Source organism: Camellia sinensis, chromosome 6 (genome assembly GCF_055761805.1).
Source record: "Camellia sinensis isolate YWXY chromosome 6, ASM5576180v1, whole genome shotgun sequence".
NCBI lineage: Eukaryota > Viridiplantae > Streptophyta > Magnoliopsida > Ericales > Theaceae > Camellia > Camellia sinensis.
In genome coordinates this window covers 179374128-179394260 of record NC_138966.1, presented here as the reverse complement: position 1 = coordinate 179394260, position 20133 = coordinate 179374128, and the positions used below count along the sequence as shown (strand labels likewise).

The following is a 20133-nucleotide window of genomic DNA, read 5'->3' as shown; positions in this document are numbered from 1 at the left end:
CGCACTTTTTTCCTTTATCTTTCCCAACTAAACAGTGTAAAAGTTTCTGAATTTTATTGCTGTGAAGGTATCTTTTCTCTCATTTTTATTTCCCCTTTTTTTGCTAGACATAAAAAATGGTGAGATTGTTTTGAGAGACTAATCTAGAATTATGGAACATAACTGAAAGCAAATTATTTTTTGTTGTTTGTTTTCAATTTTATTTAACATGGTTTTTTTTCTAAATTTTTGCTATTAAGTGTGCTGATTAAGTTACTGTTCCATTTTCATTTTTTAAAATCGAATCAATCTGGTATGTGAGCACTTCTAATATGCATCATTCTTCAAATTTGACATGTATGGTTCTTTCAAAGCACCTGAAAATACAGTATCCATAGAGGTCGAGACTCAATCTATTTCAAATACATGTGAGAGATGTGAATTAGCAAGATTGCAGCAAGTTACATATGTTGTGCAAATAGCAACGAAAATAAATTAAAGCTACAAAGTGTGGTTTCCTACTTGTAAATTAGTTCATGACTTTTGCATAAAAAAAAGAAAAGAAAATAATATACAAACTCATTTTTTAAATTTATTTTTTAGATTCAGTAAGATAATTGGTTGGTAATTAGAGAATAAATGAGAGGGAATTAACTTAAATATTTAATAGAGTGTTACATCATTGAGTCTAAAAAAATAGATTTAATTTTTAGACTTGAATAGCAGTACTTAAAAAAAATTTCAGAAAAAACATTATCCATAGAAAAAGTTTGGAATGATCTTGTCAGTGAACTAATTGTGGAGTTATGCTAGGGACCCAAAACAAATTATCAAATTTTCTACCAAATCTCTCACATGGGTGTGGGACCCACACACATTTGATTTGTGTGGATCTCACACCCATGTGAGAGGTTTGGTAGAAAATTTAGTAATTTATTTGGGGTTCATAGCATTTTCCGTAATTGTGAGGTTGTAAAGGACAGCTGCTCTCATACCTTCTTTTAAAACATTATCCACAGAAAAGGTTGGAATGATTGGTGAAAAATTATTGGTTAGTCTTGGCATGTCATGTGATGATATTCTTCACCAATCACAAATCATTATGTCTACTCATATTCTCCAATTATTCAATACAAAATCGTGAACTTCATTCCCTCCACCAATCACAATATATGTGGAGCGCCATATGACGTTGTTCTGAACCAACCAATAACTTCTTGATCTAGTCAGTGAATTAATTGTGAGGTTGGAAAGACATTTTAATTGTGACATATTACTGACTGTATCATTTTCCCTTCATAAGTACCTCCCAAGCGAAATCTGTACTCAAAAGTAACACGAAAGCGCATCTAATTCACAGCAAGTATAGACAATTTTTTTTTCCTCGAAAGTTCACAACGGCACTACATTAATCTTGCATGGCCCACACAAACAAAGACGAATGCAGTGATGTCAGTATTACTCCAAAAAAATTCTAAATATTGATATAGCAATTATTGGAAGAGAGCTGGTAATAACGACATCTTGATTTTAGAGTTTCAAATGACAGGAAGTCCATTCCACTTTGGACTCTTCTGGTCTTTTAATTGAAACACTGGTCATTCTATCACTAGAGAAATTTAAGAAAAATGGTAGTCACAAGTACTGGTGATGGTGGAGTTCAGTCAGTAACTAGACCTGACTATGATCGGAAGAGTGAACTAAAAGCCTTCGATGACTCTAAAGCTGGAGTCAAGGGCCTTCTTGATGCCGGGGTGACAAATATACCAAAAATCTTTGTCAATGGCCACAACCAGCTTCGCTCTGATGATCAGTTGGGTTCTGGCAATTCCAAGTTTAGCATTCCAGTGATTGATTTTGAAGGTATTGACACAGATTCAGGTCTGCGTCGTGAGATTGTTGAGAAAATTCTAGACTCCTGCGCAGACTGGGGATTCTTTCAAGTGATCAATCATGGAATTCCGGTTAGTGTCATGGATGGGATGATCGATGGGGTACGGAGGTTTCATGAACAAGACATTGAGGTGAGGAAACAGTACTATTTTCGTGATGGCAAAGTCAGGAGGTTTTTGCATTACAGCAATTTTGATCTGTTCGAAGCGCCAATGGCTAATTGGAGGGATTCCATGTCTTGTTTTATGGCTCCTCATCCACCTGATCCTGAGGAATTGCCTGCTGTTTGCAGGTATGTGATGTGAAATTAATCTAAGGTCACAACTTTCAAAATGAATTTAACTTGTGGAATTTAATGTTGATCTATTATCAGTGTTCTAAAATTTTGGACAAAAATTAGGTAAGAAAGCAAAATGGTTAGGGAGGCCAGTACAACCTTGCAAGCAGCAACTTCCAAGAAAATTATATCAGTTATTAAAAGCTATTAACAATGCCATGTTTGTGGACCTGAAACTATTTTATTTTTTAATTATTTAATATGACTGACAACCTCGCCTTCTCATTCATTACTAGGCCTTAATGAATAAATTTTGGATATGCACAATCACTCACAAATTACGTGTATCGGTTAAACTTGAATGTTTGTGTCCTATGAGAGTCGAACATGAGACCATTTTATTCACAATTTGCCTCACCATCTCCCAGCTAAGAAACTTGTGACTATGCTATATGATGATTTCCCATCAACCTGCAGAGACATAATGTTTGAGTACACAAGGCAAGCAATGAGATTGGGATGTACTATTTCTGAATTATTATCCGAGGCTCTTGGGTTAAACTCGAACCATTTAAAAGAGATGGGTTGTGTTGAGGGGATTCTCCACCTGGGCCATTACTACCCTGCCTGCCCCGAACCAGATTTGACTTTGGGATCTAGCAGCCACACTGATTCTACCTTCATGACCATCCTTCTACAGAACCAAATAGGTGGCCTCCAAGTTCTTCATCAGAATCAGTGGGTTGATGTGACCTTCACCCCTGGTGCTCTTATGGTCAACATTGGAGATCTTCTTCAGGCACGTGTCCATTCCTTTTGAACTTGATTATGTATTTCAATGGTCTCATTGCACTGATAATGAAGGCAATATTTAAATAATGAAAATATGATTCCAGATCCTCATGATTCCAATCTTTAGAACGAGATAGAATAAGAATTATGCTTCAACTTCATAGGAAATGGTTAATCTATTCCATTTGGTCAATTCTCCCAACAAAAAACCAACCACGCCAAAAATCATATTATTGTCTCTGAACAACGGATTTTGGTTTGGAACTGACAACCTGTCTTATTTGTTTCAATGTCTGTATTTGAGCAGCTCATCTCAAACGATAAGTTTAAAAGTGTTGAACACAGAGTATTGGCAAAGCATGTTGGGCCAAGAGTTTCAGTGGCATGTTTTTTCAGAACAAATGGTGATACAAAGATTACTTCAAGACTTTATGGACCCATCAAAGAGTTGTTATCAGAGGAAAACCCTCCAATATACAGAGAAACCACTTTGAAAGACTACCTCAAACACTACTATGCCAAAGGGCTTGATGGAGTTCCTTCACTTCCACATTTCAAGTTGTGAGATCTTCAGGTCACTTGTGAAATTTTGTGGTGATGATTGGTTTCTCCTGTATCTTGTGAACAATTTGAAAATCAATACTCTTATGTATAATAAGTTTGTATTTGTCAGGAAAGTTTCTGGAGATCAAACTGAATTTGCATCAAATTTTAAAATTTACGCTCCTTGTTTGGGCGGAAAACATTTTCCGCAAAATATTTTCAGCAGTTTCTACCATTTGATACAATGGAAAACAAAAGTGAACGGAAAACATTTTCTATAGTCAATGAAAAATAAGTCTATTTGGGTGAAAAATGTTTTCCACTTTTAGGAGGCAGAAAACATTTTCCGAAACAAAGTTTTCTCAGTGAATTAAATGTGAGAGGTTGGAAAGACAGTTGCTCTGACCCATATACCTTCTTTCCAGTTGCGAAGATATATGGCCCTTTAAAAAAAAGAAAAAAAAAAAAGAGAGATGATTTGTGTCTATTTGAACTCAAAAGTAACACGAAAACGCATTTAGTTCACATAATTTCTTTTCTTTTTACTCGAAAGTTCACACACAACATTAATCTTGGATGGCCCACACACAAACAAAGACGAAAGCAGTGATGTCAGTATTACTGTGAAAATTTTCTAAATATTCATGGAGGCATTATTGGAAGAAAGCTGGTAATAACGACATTTCAATTTTAAAGTTTCAAATGACAGAAAGTCCATTTTACTTTGGACACTTCTGGTCTTTTCATTGTAACACTGGTCATTGTATCACTAGAGAAATTTAAGAAAAATGGTAGTCACAAGCACTGGTTTAGTTCAGGCAGTAACAGAAACTGATTATGATAGAAAGAGTGAACTAAAAGCCTTCGATGACTCTCAAGCTGGATCTAAGGGCCTCCTTGATGCCGTGGTGACAAAGATACCAAAAATCTTGGTCAATGGCCACAACCAGCTTCGTTCTGATCAGGGATGGACGTAGGATTCTAATATCACGGGAGCGAGTGTATATGCAATCAAAATGTTTTTAATGAACATGTGATATACAATATCAATTTCTAACCAAATATCACAAAAATATATAATTAGATGTTTCCATTCATCGTATATAATTACAAAATATTATCAAAATATAATTGGATATGTTCTAATAAATCCATATTAATTTTCAAAAAAGTAACTATTTGCTTTACATAAAGTTGTGCTTGACGTTCTTTCATAATATAAAAAGCATCTATGATGGAATCTACATCAAAATCTCGAGCAATGTCATTGTCAACATATCTCCATCCTGTTGTGCAATCTAGTCTTTATAATTTTCATGGCTGAAAATGCACGTTCTGCTGTCGCCGTATAAACTGAAGAAAATGCACCCTTAACCATGAATATTTTGTACGTTCTGCGAGTTCTTTTCCAAGCTTTCATATCATTTACACACAGAGAGAGAGAGAGAGTGTAAAGTGGAGAAGGGGCTTAAACAATTATGTTAATAAGAATTTGGGGATATTTTCAAGCGTGGGGCAGGTTACACGTGAGTAGTATTTTTATTTAGTTATAACCAAACAATTAAAAAATTTGGGCCCTAATTAGAAAAAAAAAGACTTTAACATATTAACAAATAAATTCTCAATTATTTTAACATTACTAAATTTAAAATAAAAAGTAATTATACTTAAAAAATAAATTATTATTATTATTATTTTTAGTATTTATCAAAAAAATAATTAAATATTTAAATTTTAAAGTAGAAAATTTAGGGGGTGGCGGTTCTTAAATTTTTTGGAAAAACTTTGAAGTGGCGAACCTATATAATTAAAAAATATTTGTAATTTTAGTACTATATCTAGGGGGGGTTTTCAAAACTTGGGGGGGCAGTTGCCCCTGTCAGCCCCCCCTTCCCCTCGGCCCATCCCTGGCTCTGATGATCAGTTGGGTTCTGGCAATTCCAAGTTTAGCATTCCGGTGATTGATTTTGAAGGCATTAACACAGATACAGGTCTGTGACGTGAGATTGTTGAGAAAATTCTAGACTTGTGCATGAACTGGGGATTCTTTCAAGTGATCAATAATGGAATTCCGGTTAGTGTCATGGATGGGATGATTGATGGGGTACGGAGGTTTCATGAACAAGACATGAGGTGAGGAAATACTATTCCCGGGATTGCAATGCCAGGAGGTTTTTGTGTTACAGCAACTTTGATCTGTTCGAAGCGCCAATGGCTAATTGGAGGGATACCATGTCTTGTTTTATGGCTTCTCATCTACCTGATCCTGAGGAATTGCCTGCTGTTTGCAGGTATGTGATGTGAAATTCAATAAATTACCACCAAAAAAAAAAAAAAACTTAGATCATGATCATTACATGAAATTAATCTTTTTTATTTTTTTTTCCCTTTGATATTGGTATATAGAGTGCGAAATTAATCTAAGGCCACAGCTTTCAAAATGAATTTAACTTTTGGAATTTAATGTTGATCTATTATCAGTGTTGTTCTAAAATTTTGGACAAAAATTTGGTGAGAAAGCAAAAAGGTTAGGGAGACCAGTTGGTGGAGTGATTGTTATCCATCTATATGAATACAATATATTATCTAGGTTTGCAAAGGGAGGCCAGTACAACCTTGCAATCAGCCACTTCCAAGAAAATTATCTCAATTATTAAAAGCTAGGCTTTATGAATACATTTTAGATATGTACAACCACTTACAAATTACGTGTATCGGTTAAGCCTGAATGTTTGTGTTCTATCAGAGTTGAACATGAGACCTTAAAATATCACCCATAACAGTTATGTCCATTTCAAGGTTTTTCTTTTTCTTTTTTCCCCTGTTTGTATTAATGCCAAATGATCCACTAAGTTTTATTCACAATTTGCCTTAGCATCTCTGCTATAAGATGATTTCCCATCAACCTACAGAGACATAATGTTTGAGTACACAAGGCAAGCAATGAGATTGGGATGTGGTCTTTCTGAATTATTATCTGAGGCTCTTGGGTTAAACCCGAACCATTTAAAAGAGATGGGTTGTGTTGAGGGGATTCTCCATGTCGGTCATTACTACCCTGCTTGCCCCGAATCGGATTTGACTTTGGGAGCTAGCAGCCACACTGATTCTGCCTTCATGACCATCCTTCTAAAAGACCAAATAGGTGGCCTCCAAGTTTTTCACCAGAATCCGTGGGTTGATTTGCCCCCCACCCCTGGTGCTCTTGTGGTCAACATTGGAGATCTTCTGCAGGCATGTATAAATTACTTTCATTCCATCATAATGTCGATTTTCATGCTTGGTTCACTAAAAAAAAAAATGATAAAAATATATTGCAATGTATAGAAGGTGTTGATTGGATCTACTATGTTTGGCACTGACTTAAAAGCTTCCTCTTGGCTTTTAAAAAAAGCCAACAAAAAAGGCTGAAGTAAAAAAACACTACAAGCATTTGGGAAACCATTTGTCTTTTGAGCACATCTAAATACACTCACCACAGGCCCTAATTAAAAGCAGGCTTGAAATCGAGAATACCAAAATAACTTTTTTTATGTGAGTGTGGATTAGCATATTGAGCTTATTAAACTCCTCACAAATGCCTATCTTAACCAAACACCATGTCAAGAATCATATTACTGTTTGTGAACACTGGGTTTTGGTTTGGACAGAAATGGAATTCGAAAAGATAACCCGTCGTATTTGCTTCAATGTCTGTATTTGGGCAGCTCATCTCAAACGACAAGTTTAAAAGTGTCGAACACAGAGTGTTGCATGTTGGACCAAGAGTTTCAGTGGCTTGTTTTTTCAGAACAGGAGGTGATACAAAGACTACTTCAAGACTTTATGGACCAATCAAAGAGTTGTTATTAGAGGAAAACCCTCCAATATACAGAGAAACCACTTTGGAAGACTACATGAAACACTTCTATGCCAAAGGGCTTGATGGAGTTCCTTCACTTCCACATTCCAAGTAGTGAGATCATTGTGATGATGATTGGTGTCTCATGTATCATGTGAACAATTTAAAAATCAATCAGTATGTTTGGTTTCAGTTTTTTGAATTTAGTTTTCTGAAAATTAAGTTTTTGTTTTTCGTGTTTTTTTGTTTTGTTTTTAGTGAATATTTTTAAATTTTAAGCATTTTTTAAAAAACTTTTTTGATGCACCTTACTTAGATATATTTAAAAAGTAAAATATTTGTGAAATAATATTTTAAAAAATTAATAAATATACAAAAATATGAAAAACATACTGAATTTTCGTATTTTTTTTTTGTATTTTTTATATTTAGTGAATTTTTTAAAGATTTTTTTTTTTTTACAAAAATTATATTTTTTAAGTGTATTTATATTAGGTGTGTCTAAAAATTAAAACAATTGCTTAAACTATTAAAAAAATTCAGTAAAAACAAAAAAATATGGAAAACAAGAAAGTAGAATTTCTTAAAAAGTGTTTTCGAAAAATTAGAAACAAACATGGTGAATAATATTGCTTATATATGATAAGTTTGTATTTGTCTATAAAGTATCTGAAGATCAAACTGTAATTGTATCCAATTTCAGACTTTCTGATGGGTTTTTTTTTCATATATTGTTAGTTGAGGTTATGTTCATTGTTCATTCATTCTTTATACTGTGCAGATGTATTATTTTTTAGGGTAAATTACATTTTATTCCCTTTATATTTGATCACTTTCTCACTTTAATCCCTAAAGTTTATTTTTTCTTACCCTTCATGTTTTCAAATTTTTTCCATTTTGCCCCTAAAGTTAATTTTTGTTCAAAATTAGAAATAAAGTATCATAATAACTGTCACATAATATTAAAAATATATTGTTATATTAGAGTTTAAGTTTATGTAAGGACTAAAGTAAGAAAATACATTACATACTTTTAGAGTCAAAGTAGAAAAGTGACCAAACATAAAAAGAATAAAATGTAATTTATCCTTTTTTTTTTTTTTTTGGTTGTCATTATGTGTTCTTTTTCTTGTGCAAATTCATGAAGTTTAATTGATGTTGGGGTCTTTTTCAATTTTGCAACTTTAGAGTGGACGCTTTGATTCACTTGAAGGAAAAAAAAAAAAAAAGGAAAAAGAAAAAGCAAGAAGATTAATTTTATATTTATTTCTTAAACTATTGTTACTTTTTCTATTTCAATTTAAAATTATTAAATTATCTAGCGTGATTAATGACATGGTTAGTTAAAAAAATGACAAAAATTTTAGCATTTGGATTGATTAGAAAAAGCATATTGTTAATGGTTGGATTGATTAGAAAATCTATTCAATGTCAATCTGTTAAATGTCTACATAATTCCACTAGATCTTGGAAAATTATTAGTTGGTCGTCATATATATGTCACCAATTACAATTTATCACTTAACATAAATTTATGAATTTCATTCCTTCATCAAACACAATACTGTTGGGCATATGAACTGTACCCAAGACTAGCCAATAACTTCTCCCACATCTTGGCGTCTTTGTCAGTAGAAATACTACTACTTTTCGACAATGATGGTGCCACAAATGGAGATCAGGCTGTTCTTAAAACATGCGGTGGTGGTAGCAGCAACTCCACCGCATCTCTTCTGACGCAGCGGAATACACGGGAACTATATATCATTCTAATAGACGAAAGGGGCACGAGAAAAATAGAACCTTTAATTCATAAGGAAGGAAAAATATCTTAATATTACTGATTGAATGAATAAAAGTTGTCTTTGCCATGAATCTTATATAGTTATTTATAATAAACTAAATCTAATACTTGTAGGAAAAATAATTCTAAAATAAATTAGGAAACTTAAATCAATACAAATTAGGATAGCTAAGAGAACAGAAAACTAAAATTCTAAACTATTTAAAATCCTAGTCAAAATCTAATTCCAAAATAATAAAATTAATAAATAATATATCAAAAATATTAAAACTAAAATATAAAATTTTTTAAAATCTTGTCCTACATCAGACTCCTCTTCTTTGAAAGAACTGGTCCTCAAGTTCATATTAGAGATCTGCCATCTTCCATGCCAAATAAAGAGATATTTTAAATATTTCAGTTGCTTGTCCCTCTTCCAAAAGTTGTATATAGGAAAGTTTTCTTTCTGAAAGTTCTTATCTATATGCTTCAACTGGTTGACAAGGTTAATTAGACACATTGAAAATTAAATTAAATTGCTCCACACCAAGAAAATCAATGAAGTGTATTTTATGTTGATGTTGGATACTCTCTGGACTCTGCTCTGTCTTAGATTCATTTAGATTTTCATTTATCAATCTTGGACTATCAATTGCATCCTCAATCAACTTCTCTGGTGCATATGTCAACTTTATTTCATCATCTTTTATTTTTTCTCTTTCATTGAGTTCAACTGGATCTCCTTCTTTTGCAATCTCATAACCATCATAATAATCAAAAGATAATAGTTCCGTCATTAGAAGCTCTTGGCTAACTTTAACGTTTTTCTCTTGCTTCACCTCTTCATCATCTTCTTCAAATTTCTTGATCAAAGTAATTTCAGTGACCACTTTTTCATCAATTTCAACGTTCTCACCTTTGTTGAAATCAACTTGATTTTCTACTTCAATTGAATGTCTCTTTGGGTCTTCAAAATTTTGAAACATTGTGATACTCAAAATCTTTTCTTCTTCAATGTATGGTGGAGCATGACAAATTTGTTGACCTTGGAACAATTGTTTCGATTCAAGCTTTCCTTGATATTGTTAATACAACATTTGGCCATGATTTGATTGAAGGGATCTAGAACTCATCAACTTTTTCATCTTATGCCACGTCCTAATGGGTTGTTTGTGTTGTCGACTTCGATCACACTGCAATTGTTTCCACCGTGTAAAAATATAACCTTATAACTTACGCGCGATATATTTGGCTTGCTTTTCTGTGATAACCCTCACCACTGATTACTACTAAACTGTGACTGAACATGATAAGTAACTGATTAGGATGAAATCCTAAACTGATTGCATGAATGTGTTATGTTAAATGCATTTCTATCTGTCTGTTATTGATTTATCTGTTCACGTTTTAAATTTTAACTGTAAATTGAAGGCCTTATCGGCGGCCGAATATGAAATTAATTAGTGTTTTATGCTAATTAGAATTTATGTGATTTTATGGTATGTTTAATTGAAATTTGATTTGGTATGATTAAATTGGATTAAATAATGTTGAATTACATTAGTTGGCTTATTTACCCTTTTGCCATTAGTGGGCCATTACCTACAACGTTGTTTGGAGCCTTTGATACATCATTCTTGTTCAATCTTTAGAGACAAAACCGTAGGAGAGAGTGAGAGAGGAGAGTTTGGTTTCATCTAGAGAATTACTTGGAGAACTTGAAGAATTGAAGAGTAGATTGCATAATTGAGCTTCCATTCTTGAAATTGAGGACCTAAGGTAGGAGAACCATCTTCTTGAACTTGAATTGTAGTTGTATCTTGCATGATCCATGAGCCATTAGTGATTTAAGGCATGAATTAGCTTAATATGTTGAATTGAGTAGGAATTCATGCATGCATGTATACATTGTTGAGTTTTGAGGTTGATTTCATGGAAATCCTCACATACATGTCCATATTCTAGCTTTGGTCCATGAATTTAGCATGTTTTTGAAAGTTTTGACACATTTGGTTATGTATTGGAAGCTTTGAATTCAATTGAATACATGCATGTTATGTTTGAGCTTGTTCTTGAAGTTTATTTAAAAATGGTGTTCAATTGAACTACCTTTGGGCTTTGATTTTGCAAATTAATCTTTGAAACATGTCATATTATGAGTTTTAAAGTGTTTTCCAGAAAATTAGCCTAAAAGGATTGAATTTGATGCTTTTAATGTTGAGTTTCATGCTTGGAGACAAATCTGAGAATTCCAGATTTTGGATCCACGCTCGAGCGAGGAACTTCATGCTCGAGTGTACACTCTGAGTTCATGCAGTCCGCTCGAGCGGGAAAAGTAACTCTCGAGCGTGAAATGCGTGTATCCAGTACTTTGCATGTGATTACAGTCCGCTTGAGCGAGGGAATGCACGCTCGAGCGAGGACTTGTGTCTCACGCTCGAGCGGGGGTCGAGCGCCCGTCGAGCGTGAATTTCTTGCATCCAGTACTTTTGTAGTCTGCTCAAGCGAGGAAAGTCACGCTCGAGCGGAGCTCCTTTGTCTGCATGTCCGCTCGAGCATAGAAATACATGCTCGAGCGAGACCCCTGTTTTCTGAAAATTCTGAAAAGTGTTTTAAAGTGCATCTTTGCATCCTCATTCCATCCTAGGCATTCCTAGGCCTAGTTTAAGGCATCTTAATGAGGATAATGCTATAGAACCATACCGAGTCAAGATAGGGACTAAGTCATTGATTTCCAAGTGTGTAACTTAGTGTGTGTTCATTCTGTAACTGTGTAGGGTTGGCATTCGAGGATGCTCACTAGCCTTTCTGTAGCCCAGAACTCTGTAAGTAACAATGTTGCAAAGATATATTCAATCATGAATATTTTCTGAATGATCACCGTACTGCTTTCTGAAATGATATTTCTTACTGAATGAATGCATGTCCTATTTGCGAACTGTATTCGTGGCATCCATAGCAATTTATTGCTACTGTACTGTACTGCTACTGTCACAGATATCTCTGTCGGTTCCCATGTTTGGAACCATTACTGTTTACTGATATGATGGCCATCAACTGACTGTTCAGTCTGTTAAGACCTACTGTACTGTTTGCTATTGGATGTACCACTTATGACTGCTATGATCGAATAACTGGTTCAAATGACTATTTTAAATACTGAAAGGACATTCATTCCTAACCTCTTTACGCATATGTTATTCACTGGGTTTTAGCTCACTGTTTATATATATATGTAGGTGTCCAGACACCGGATCGGAGCTAGGAGCGTTGGGTTTAACTCCCTTTTGTCAAGCCAACCACTGTGCCTCACTGTGAGGTTCCAAGTCCTTCAAGCTAGGGCTTTTGGGGTGTTTAGATTCATCATTTCTGTCTCTGTTTTTGAATAGACTGACTGTACCGTACTGTATTGTTCTAATAGGGATTAGGACCCTGCCCTGGATGATTGCATATGTATGTATATACTGTTTTGGTTCAGAATGTAAATATGTTATGAAAAGTCTTTTTTTGCATACAAACTGTCACAGTTCATTGGACATCTTTTATTACTGTTTTGGCTTCCGCCAGCCCCTGTACTCTGTATTACTGTTATTACTGTTAAGCAGGCCTTCGGTAATCACGGATTACTGGCCGGTTATAGTGCTAAACCCATAGGGGCAGGTTTGGGCTGTGACATTTTCTTCAGAGATTTCCATACATTCAAGGATTCTGTCAACTTTGCAAAACTAATAAATAAAATCCTTGGCATGACAAGAAGCATTAAAATAGGAAATTTCTAGTGGTACTTGATAATTTGAAAAGTCATGATTGATGCAATTATTGTTATTGAATACATCACTGAATCTTCATTGTTGCCTTTCCGACTGATATTCACCATAATCCTCGAATAACTCATCTTCAGATTTGTCCTCACTATTGTATTGATAACAAGAAGATCGTCTTAAGACGTTGTGGTTAATAGGCTGGCCTTGGGCAAATCCCATAGCGCGGTTCCTATTAACGTTGTGACTAACAAGTTGGCCTTGGGCAAGTCTCTTGACTCGAATCCTATTAGAACTTTCTCTACGATCATTGTCAATAGAGATTGTGCTTTCTCTTTCGATGAATGACATCGAGTAAGAAGAAACCTTCTTCTAATACCACTTGACGCAGCGGAATATACGGGGACTAGATATTGTTCTAGTGGACGAAAGGGATTCTCGAATCCACGAGAAAAATAGAACCTTGAATCCATAAGGAAGGAAAAATATCTTAATATTATTGATTGAATGAATAAAAGTTGTCTTTGCCATGAGACTTAATAGCTATTTATAATAAACTAAACCTAATATTTGTAGGAAAAGTAATTCTAAAATAAACTAGGAAAGGTAAATCAACACAAATTAGGAAACCTAAGAGAATAGGAAACTAAAATTCTAAACTATATAAAATCCTAGTCAAAATCTAATTCCAAAATAATAAAAATAATAAATAATATATCAAGAAGATTAAAACTAAAAATATAAAAGTTCTTAAAATCTTGTCCTACATCATATTCTCTCTTTGAAAGCTCGATCAATCGATCCAACATCCCCATCTCCATCTCCATCTTGTTTGCGGAGCACTTCTAGTTCGAACCCTAGGTAAATTCTTCTACTGAATAAGGTTTGTTTAAATAGAAAAAAAGTGTTTTTTTGTTGTTGTTGTTGTTGTGTTGAAAAATTGATTTTCATTCTTGTTTTGTTTGTCACTTTCAAGTATTTGCTAATTCTGAGCAAAGAGCCCAATTATGCATATACATCACATGTTAATATGAAATGGATGGTACATGACAGGCATAAATCTGGTTTTAATCCAAGATTTTATTATATGAAAACCCTCAATTTCTTCTTGAACCAATCAAAGTATATATATTTTATATTCTTAATCTTTGTACTTGATCAAAATTCAAAAACAACTAAAACATGGATTAATTCAAAATTAGACTAGGCACTTGGATTCAAATACAAACTGGCTATGCTAATCATAATTTTTAACAGTGATATAGCTAAAATTTTATCACCAACCCACAATAAAACTATCTGATTGAAGATAAATCCTAATTTTCATGTGCCATATATATACTGGGTAAAAGACAAAAATGTGATTGGATGGTGATATCAAATATCAACCTTGTATTCAAATATAGAAGTTATCTTTTGACTCGAATCATCATCGTAACTTCCAGCTCCATATGGCCAAGTTTAAAGTGGGTAACCCAACCAAAAAAAAAAAAACCAAAAAAGCAAAAAAAAAAAAAAGGAAAAAATGCCCCCAAAACGGATTGACGTGTTCTGTTGATTTTGAAACCATGGTTGGTCGGCTGCGGATGGAGATTTCATCACCCAATTTTATTTTTTGGTTTATACCCAATAATGGGTATATGAGACAGAACTATTTGCGACGGCACACTTGCCGTCTCAAAAAGTCACTCTTTGTGACGGCAGAAAATGCCGTCTCAAAAAAACAGAGTATTTGCAACGGCACCATTTGCCGTCTCAAAAAAGCAGAGCATTTGCGACGGCACTATTTGCCGTCTCAAAAAATGAGAGTATTTGCGATGGTATTTTCTGCCGTCGCAAATACTCTCATTTTTTGAGACGGCAAATAGTGCCGTCGCAAATGCTCTGCTTTTTTGAGACGGCAAATGGTGCCGTCGCAAATACTCTGCTTTTTTGAGACGGCAATTTCTGCCGTCACAAAAAGTGACTTTCGTGTTTTTTTTAATGAATAATTTTAAAATTTTAAATATTTTTTTTTAGATGTACCTTACTTAGATGTATCTAAAAAATAAAAAATTTATGAAAAAATATTTTTAAAAATTAATAAATACATAAAAATACCAAAAAAAAAAAAAATGTATTGAATTATGGTATTTTTTTTGTATTTTTGGTATTTAGTGAATTTTTAAAAGATTTTTGTGATTGTGGTTTTGAGATAGCTTCATATATATACAGTCACAAAATGATTTGAATAAATTCAACGGTATTTTTGTGTCGCAAAAAAATTAAAAAAAACAATGTCATTTTACTCTTTTGATATAACATTTCTCTTTTCATTCATTTTTTCATTTTCCTGTCTCTCTGTCTCTATCTCTCTCTCTTCTCTTTATCTCTTTTCATTCATTTCTCTCTATCTCTATCTCTCTCTCATTTTCTATCTGTGTCTCTCGCCTATCTCTCTTCTCTCTATCTCTCTCATCTGTTTTCTCTCTCTGTCTCTCTCGCTCATCTCTCTTATCTCTATCTCTCTCATTTCTTTTTTTCTCTCTCTCTCTCTTATCTTTCTATCTCTCTCTATCTCTCTCGCTCATTTCTCTTCTCCTTCCGTCTCTCTCTTTTTCTGTGTCTCTCTCTCGCTCATCTCTTTTCACTCTATTTCTCTCTTTTTTTGTCTATCTCTCGCTCATCTCTTGTTTCTCTCTCTTTTTCTATCTTTCCATCTCTCTCTTTCTTTCTCTCTCTATCTCTTTTTCTGTCTATCTCTCTCTCCCTATCTCTCTCTCACTCATCACTCTTTTCTCTCTTTGTGTCTATTTGTCTATTTGTCTATTTCTCCCTCACTATGTTCGACTTGCTCACTCTCTTACTCCCATCTTCTCTATTTATCGAGCTCCTTCTCGATTTATCGATCCACTATAAGAAAATACACTTTTAGCAACCACTTTGTCTATCTCTCTCTCTCACTCATCACTCTATCTCTGTGTCTCTCTCTCTCTCTATCTCTCTTCTTTATCTGTCTCTCACAAAATTAAAATATTTTTAAAATATTTAAATATTTAAAATATTTAAAAAATTGATTTGAATTAAGTTTTGAACAGAGTTTTGAATTATCTGTCTTCTTTATTTATTGAGCTCCCTATCGATTTATCGATCCACTACGAGAAAATGCACTTTTAGCGACCACTTTGTCTCTTTCTCGCTCATCACTCTGTCTCTCTATCTCTTTTCTCTATTCGTCTCTCACTCATCTTTCTCTCTCACTACCCATCTTCTCTACCACATTTACCACTACTGCAAATGCCATTCAACTTCCACCACTCTTCTCTTTCTCTCTTTCACTCATCACTCTTATTTCTCTGTCTGTTTGTCTATCTATTTGTTTGTCTGTGTGTCTTTCGTTCATCTTTCTTCTCTCTATCTCTCTCATTTGTCTTCTCTCTATGTCTCCCTCGCTCATCTCTCTTCTCTCTATCTTTCTCATCTCTTTTCTCTCTCTGTCTCTCTCGCTCATCTCTTTTCTCTCTATCTCTCTATTTTTCTATTCTCTCTATCGTTCATTTCTTTTCGCTCTCTTTCTATATGTCTCTCTCATCTCTTGTTTATCTCTATTTTTCTATATATCTCTCTCTATCGATTTCTCTCTCTGCCTCTCTGTCTCTCTCTATATCTCTTTCTCTCTTTATCTTTCTCTCGCTCATTACTCTGTCTTTTTCTCTCTTTTCTATCTGTCTCTCACTCATTTCTCTCTCTCACCACCCATCTCCTCTACCACCTTCACCACTACTGCAAACACCATTCCACCACCACCATTACTTCTACTGTAGCCACTTCACCTCTACGACTACCATTACTACTACTATCGCCACCACTCCACTACCACCACCACTACCACTACTACTACCATTACATCTCTTTCACCCCTGCCACTCCATTTACACTACCACTACCACAACTTCACCACTAATCTGTTTCGCCATCACCATCACCACCGCCACCACCATCATCTCTTATCCACCACCTTCACTACTGCTGCCGCTCATTTTCCTCTACTACAAAAAATTAGTTCATGATTTTTAGTAATAAAAAAAAATTGACCGCAGAAAAATATTTTTCATTGACTATAGAAAATTAACTTTTATTTTAGTGAAGATATTTTTCATTAAAATATATACGAAACAAATCAACCTTAATAACGGAAAGAAAAAAAAATATTATTTATTTATTTTTATTATTTAAATATTTATTTATGATTTATTTTATTTTATTTTATTTTATATTTTTTTTTTCATCCCGCCCGCTCGGTCCCCCCATTTTTTCCATTCCCGCGCCCCAAAATCCCCAATCTCTTTAGAACCGAAAAAAACCCTAAATCTAATCGTCTCCCTCACATCACTCTCTCAGTCGTCTCTCTCTCTCTCTCACCCTCTCGTTTATCTCTGCACCGATCTCGTTCATCGCTGCACCGATCACTCTCCTACTCTCTCGTTGCTCATCTCATCGATTCGCACTGATCATCGCACCGCCGATCTACTCACAGGTAAACTCTCTCTCTCAATCTCTGTCTCTCTCTCTCTCGGCCCGATGGTTGTTTTATATATATATATATCTGATATATATATATATATCAGATATATCTCTGATCTAATCTGTCTCCCTCACTCTCTCATCTCATCAGATCAGTCTCATCTCTGTCCCTCCCTCTCTCGCCCCGATAGACTCACACTGTCTCACAGGTAAGCCTTTCTCTCTATTTCTCTCTCTCTCTCTCTCTCTCCCTGATCTCTCATCTCTGCACTGCACCGATCGAATCTGTGTGTGTAATGTCTCCCTTATTCAGTGATGTCTGTAATGTCTGATAGCTTGTTATATTAGAAGAAAAATGCTACTTCCATTTACTTTTGAACTATGGAGACAACATCAATTGTTTAATTGTGAAATTGATGGTTAAATGATTTTGATCTCACTCCCATTTGGAAATCTGTTTATATGGCATTGCCTTTCAGGTTTCATAAGTCTCTTGTTTTTCCATATTTTTTGAATAACAGATTTTGGAATATGAGTCTACCTTCATAGAACAGTGTCATGCACCACTCACTTTAATTTAACATTGTCCAATAATTTCTTTTCCATTTAAATGATTTTCTTTTAAAGTTGCCACTTCTCTTTGCATTGTATGAGTAGTTATTCTCACTATTTTAAACTTGCCATCAACCTCTCTTTTAGTTATACTCCACCCTCTTGTAATTCCACAAAAAAGTGTGTATTCAAATTAAAATTCTTTTATGATCCATTTGGTTCATGAATTTGGTAAAGGGAAAAGTAAAAGATAATGCTAAGGAAATTATTGTTCCTTGTTTGAAAGTATGTGAGGAATTTTTTGTTCCAAGTATAATTTCTTCTTCTCCTCATTGCACGAATTTTTATTATTACATGAAAAATGTCAATCTAACTTTGCTTTAAGTAGGAGGGAAAACACGAAGGATAAAGATTTTCCTTTCCTTTTACCTTACTAATTTCAAGTTCCAAACAATGCCTTGATAAAATTACGAAATTCCACCATATTTCCCTAGTAGATGGAAAGAATGTAGAGTGTCAAATAAATTAGTTGGTTTTGAGGAAGACAAATGTAGCTTCAAAAAAGAGGATCCCCAAATGAGGTGTTAGCTACATTGAGTGAATATGAATACTCCTTTCCTCGAAAGTTGCTTTTAATCATTCTCATGTTTTTAATGGTTTTCAAAGGAGTTTCTTTTAGGTGTTAGCTTGATGTAGTAGTATGCATAGATCAAAACTCAGTTGCCATCTTCATTTCACATCTTGTCAACTGCAGAGTCTATTCACCAAACGGAAGAAGTTGCTTTATGTTATTCTTACATTGCACTGTTCAAATATCATGCAGTTTTGTGAGAGAGAGAAAGAGAGAGAGAGAGAGAGCAAGATGAGTGGAGCAGTTCTGGTGGCTGTTGCTGCAGCAATGGGTAACTTACTACAAGGATGGGATAATGCTACTATTGCTGGTAATTTATTCTTTCGTTTATTTTTACTCTTTTTTATTGTATTGTTATATTATGGATCACAACTAATAAATTTTGTGCTTTTGAATCCCCAGGCATTTTATTTCTTTACAGTAGGAATTCAAAATTCGTTTTTATCTTCGATATTTTCAGAAACAAAAACAATAAAAAAACACCCATTCATCAACTTATCTTTTTTATTTTACGGTTTTCTGTAGGATTTTGGAGTTTCCTCAATACTTTTTTTTCCTTCTTTTTCCTTCTTTTGATTTTCTTGTGTGATTGTACTCAGGTTGTGCCCCCTCTCTACTTTATCTATTACAATCTTCTTTGTTGCTTATCAGAAAAAATAATAAAGTGTTTCCAATAGAAGTGTTTCAGCAAATCAATTTGTCAAACAAAATTTTCATTTTCCCAATTTTTGAGAATAGAATATGAAAACAAAAATGATACCAAACACACCCTGAATTTTACCAGTACTATAGAAATTCACACCTATAAATATCTATCACCTATTTCCAAGAAGTCGAGAAACTTTAATGTCTCAAATCATAAATAAATTGTTTTAACAAAAAAGCCACTCAAGTAGATGAAGTTTTAGAATTGATAAGATGAGATTTTTTTATTGTAGCCTTGGACTCAATCTACTCCTTTTAAACCCTTATTCAGTGAGGACTAAACTAGGCATGCTTTCCTTGGATCTCATAGAAGATTGTTCATGTCAACACAACTTAGCTGAAAATAATTTTCTATGCGACTATCACCCCACATTTCTTGGGTAGAAGATGAATCTTGCACTACAATTGATGTTCTTTTAGAAATTTTGATCATATAAAAGATTTAAAATAAACAACACTGTCAATTTGATGCATCAATTTGCACGTAGTAAAAAACAAAAAATTGACTTCAAATTACAATTCCATCTAGTTTAGGTCCTAATTTGAATAAATTACATCAATTTTCAAAATGATTTGTACTAAATACATACACAAACAAATGATTTTCTTGCAGGGACTTTGTAGAGTAGAGTAGAGTAGACCCAATGGAGGATTGGGATGTTTTGGGATGTTTAGAATTGGACTAAATGGGCAGTGTGTTTTCTTGCAGCACCTTCTCTCTCTCTCTCTCTATATATATATATATATATGTATAATTCTTCTTCATATGTGTTCTTTGTAAGAATTATATACCATTCATGTTTTTTTTTTCCTTCCATAATTTTTCAGAAAATGAGTTTTTTCTTTTGCTGAATATATATAGGAAGATGAATT

At 34.0% G+C, this 20133-nt stretch overlaps 3 protein-coding genes and 1 pseudogene across 3 annotated transcripts in view; 3 read left to right on the top strand and 1 right to left on the bottom strand.

The window, feature by feature from the left end:
- LOC114311358 (uncharacterized) overlaps nt 1-20133 on the bottom strand; it is a 218702-nt gene that overhangs the window by 50183 nt on the left and 148386 nt on the right. The gene's annotated exons all lie outside the window — the stretch shown is intronic.
- LOC114311370 (1-aminocyclopropane-1-carboxylate oxidase homolog 1) lies at nt 1489-3634 on the top strand. The gene is made up of 3 exons (XM_028257514.2): nt 1489-2164; nt 2627-2948; nt 3249-3634. The coding sequence occupies exons 1-3, from the start codon at nt 1608-1610 to the stop codon at nt 3504-3506; spliced, it is 1137 nt and encodes a 378-aa protein (XP_028113315.2). The 5' UTR covers nt 1489-1607; the 3' UTR covers nt 3507-3634.
- Nucleotides 5431-7443, top strand: LOC114263885 (1-aminocyclopropane-1-carboxylate oxidase homolog 1-like; annotated as a pseudogene).
- Nucleotides 13686-20133, top strand: part of LOC114308592 (1-aminocyclopropane-1-carboxylate oxidase homolog 1) — a 159022-nt gene continuing 152574 nt past the window's right edge. Inside the window, exon 1 of the mRNA XM_082875535.1 lies at nt 13686-13730. The gene's annotated coding sequence lies outside the window, so the exon portion shown is untranslated. The remainder of the gene's footprint in view (nt 13731-20133) is intronic.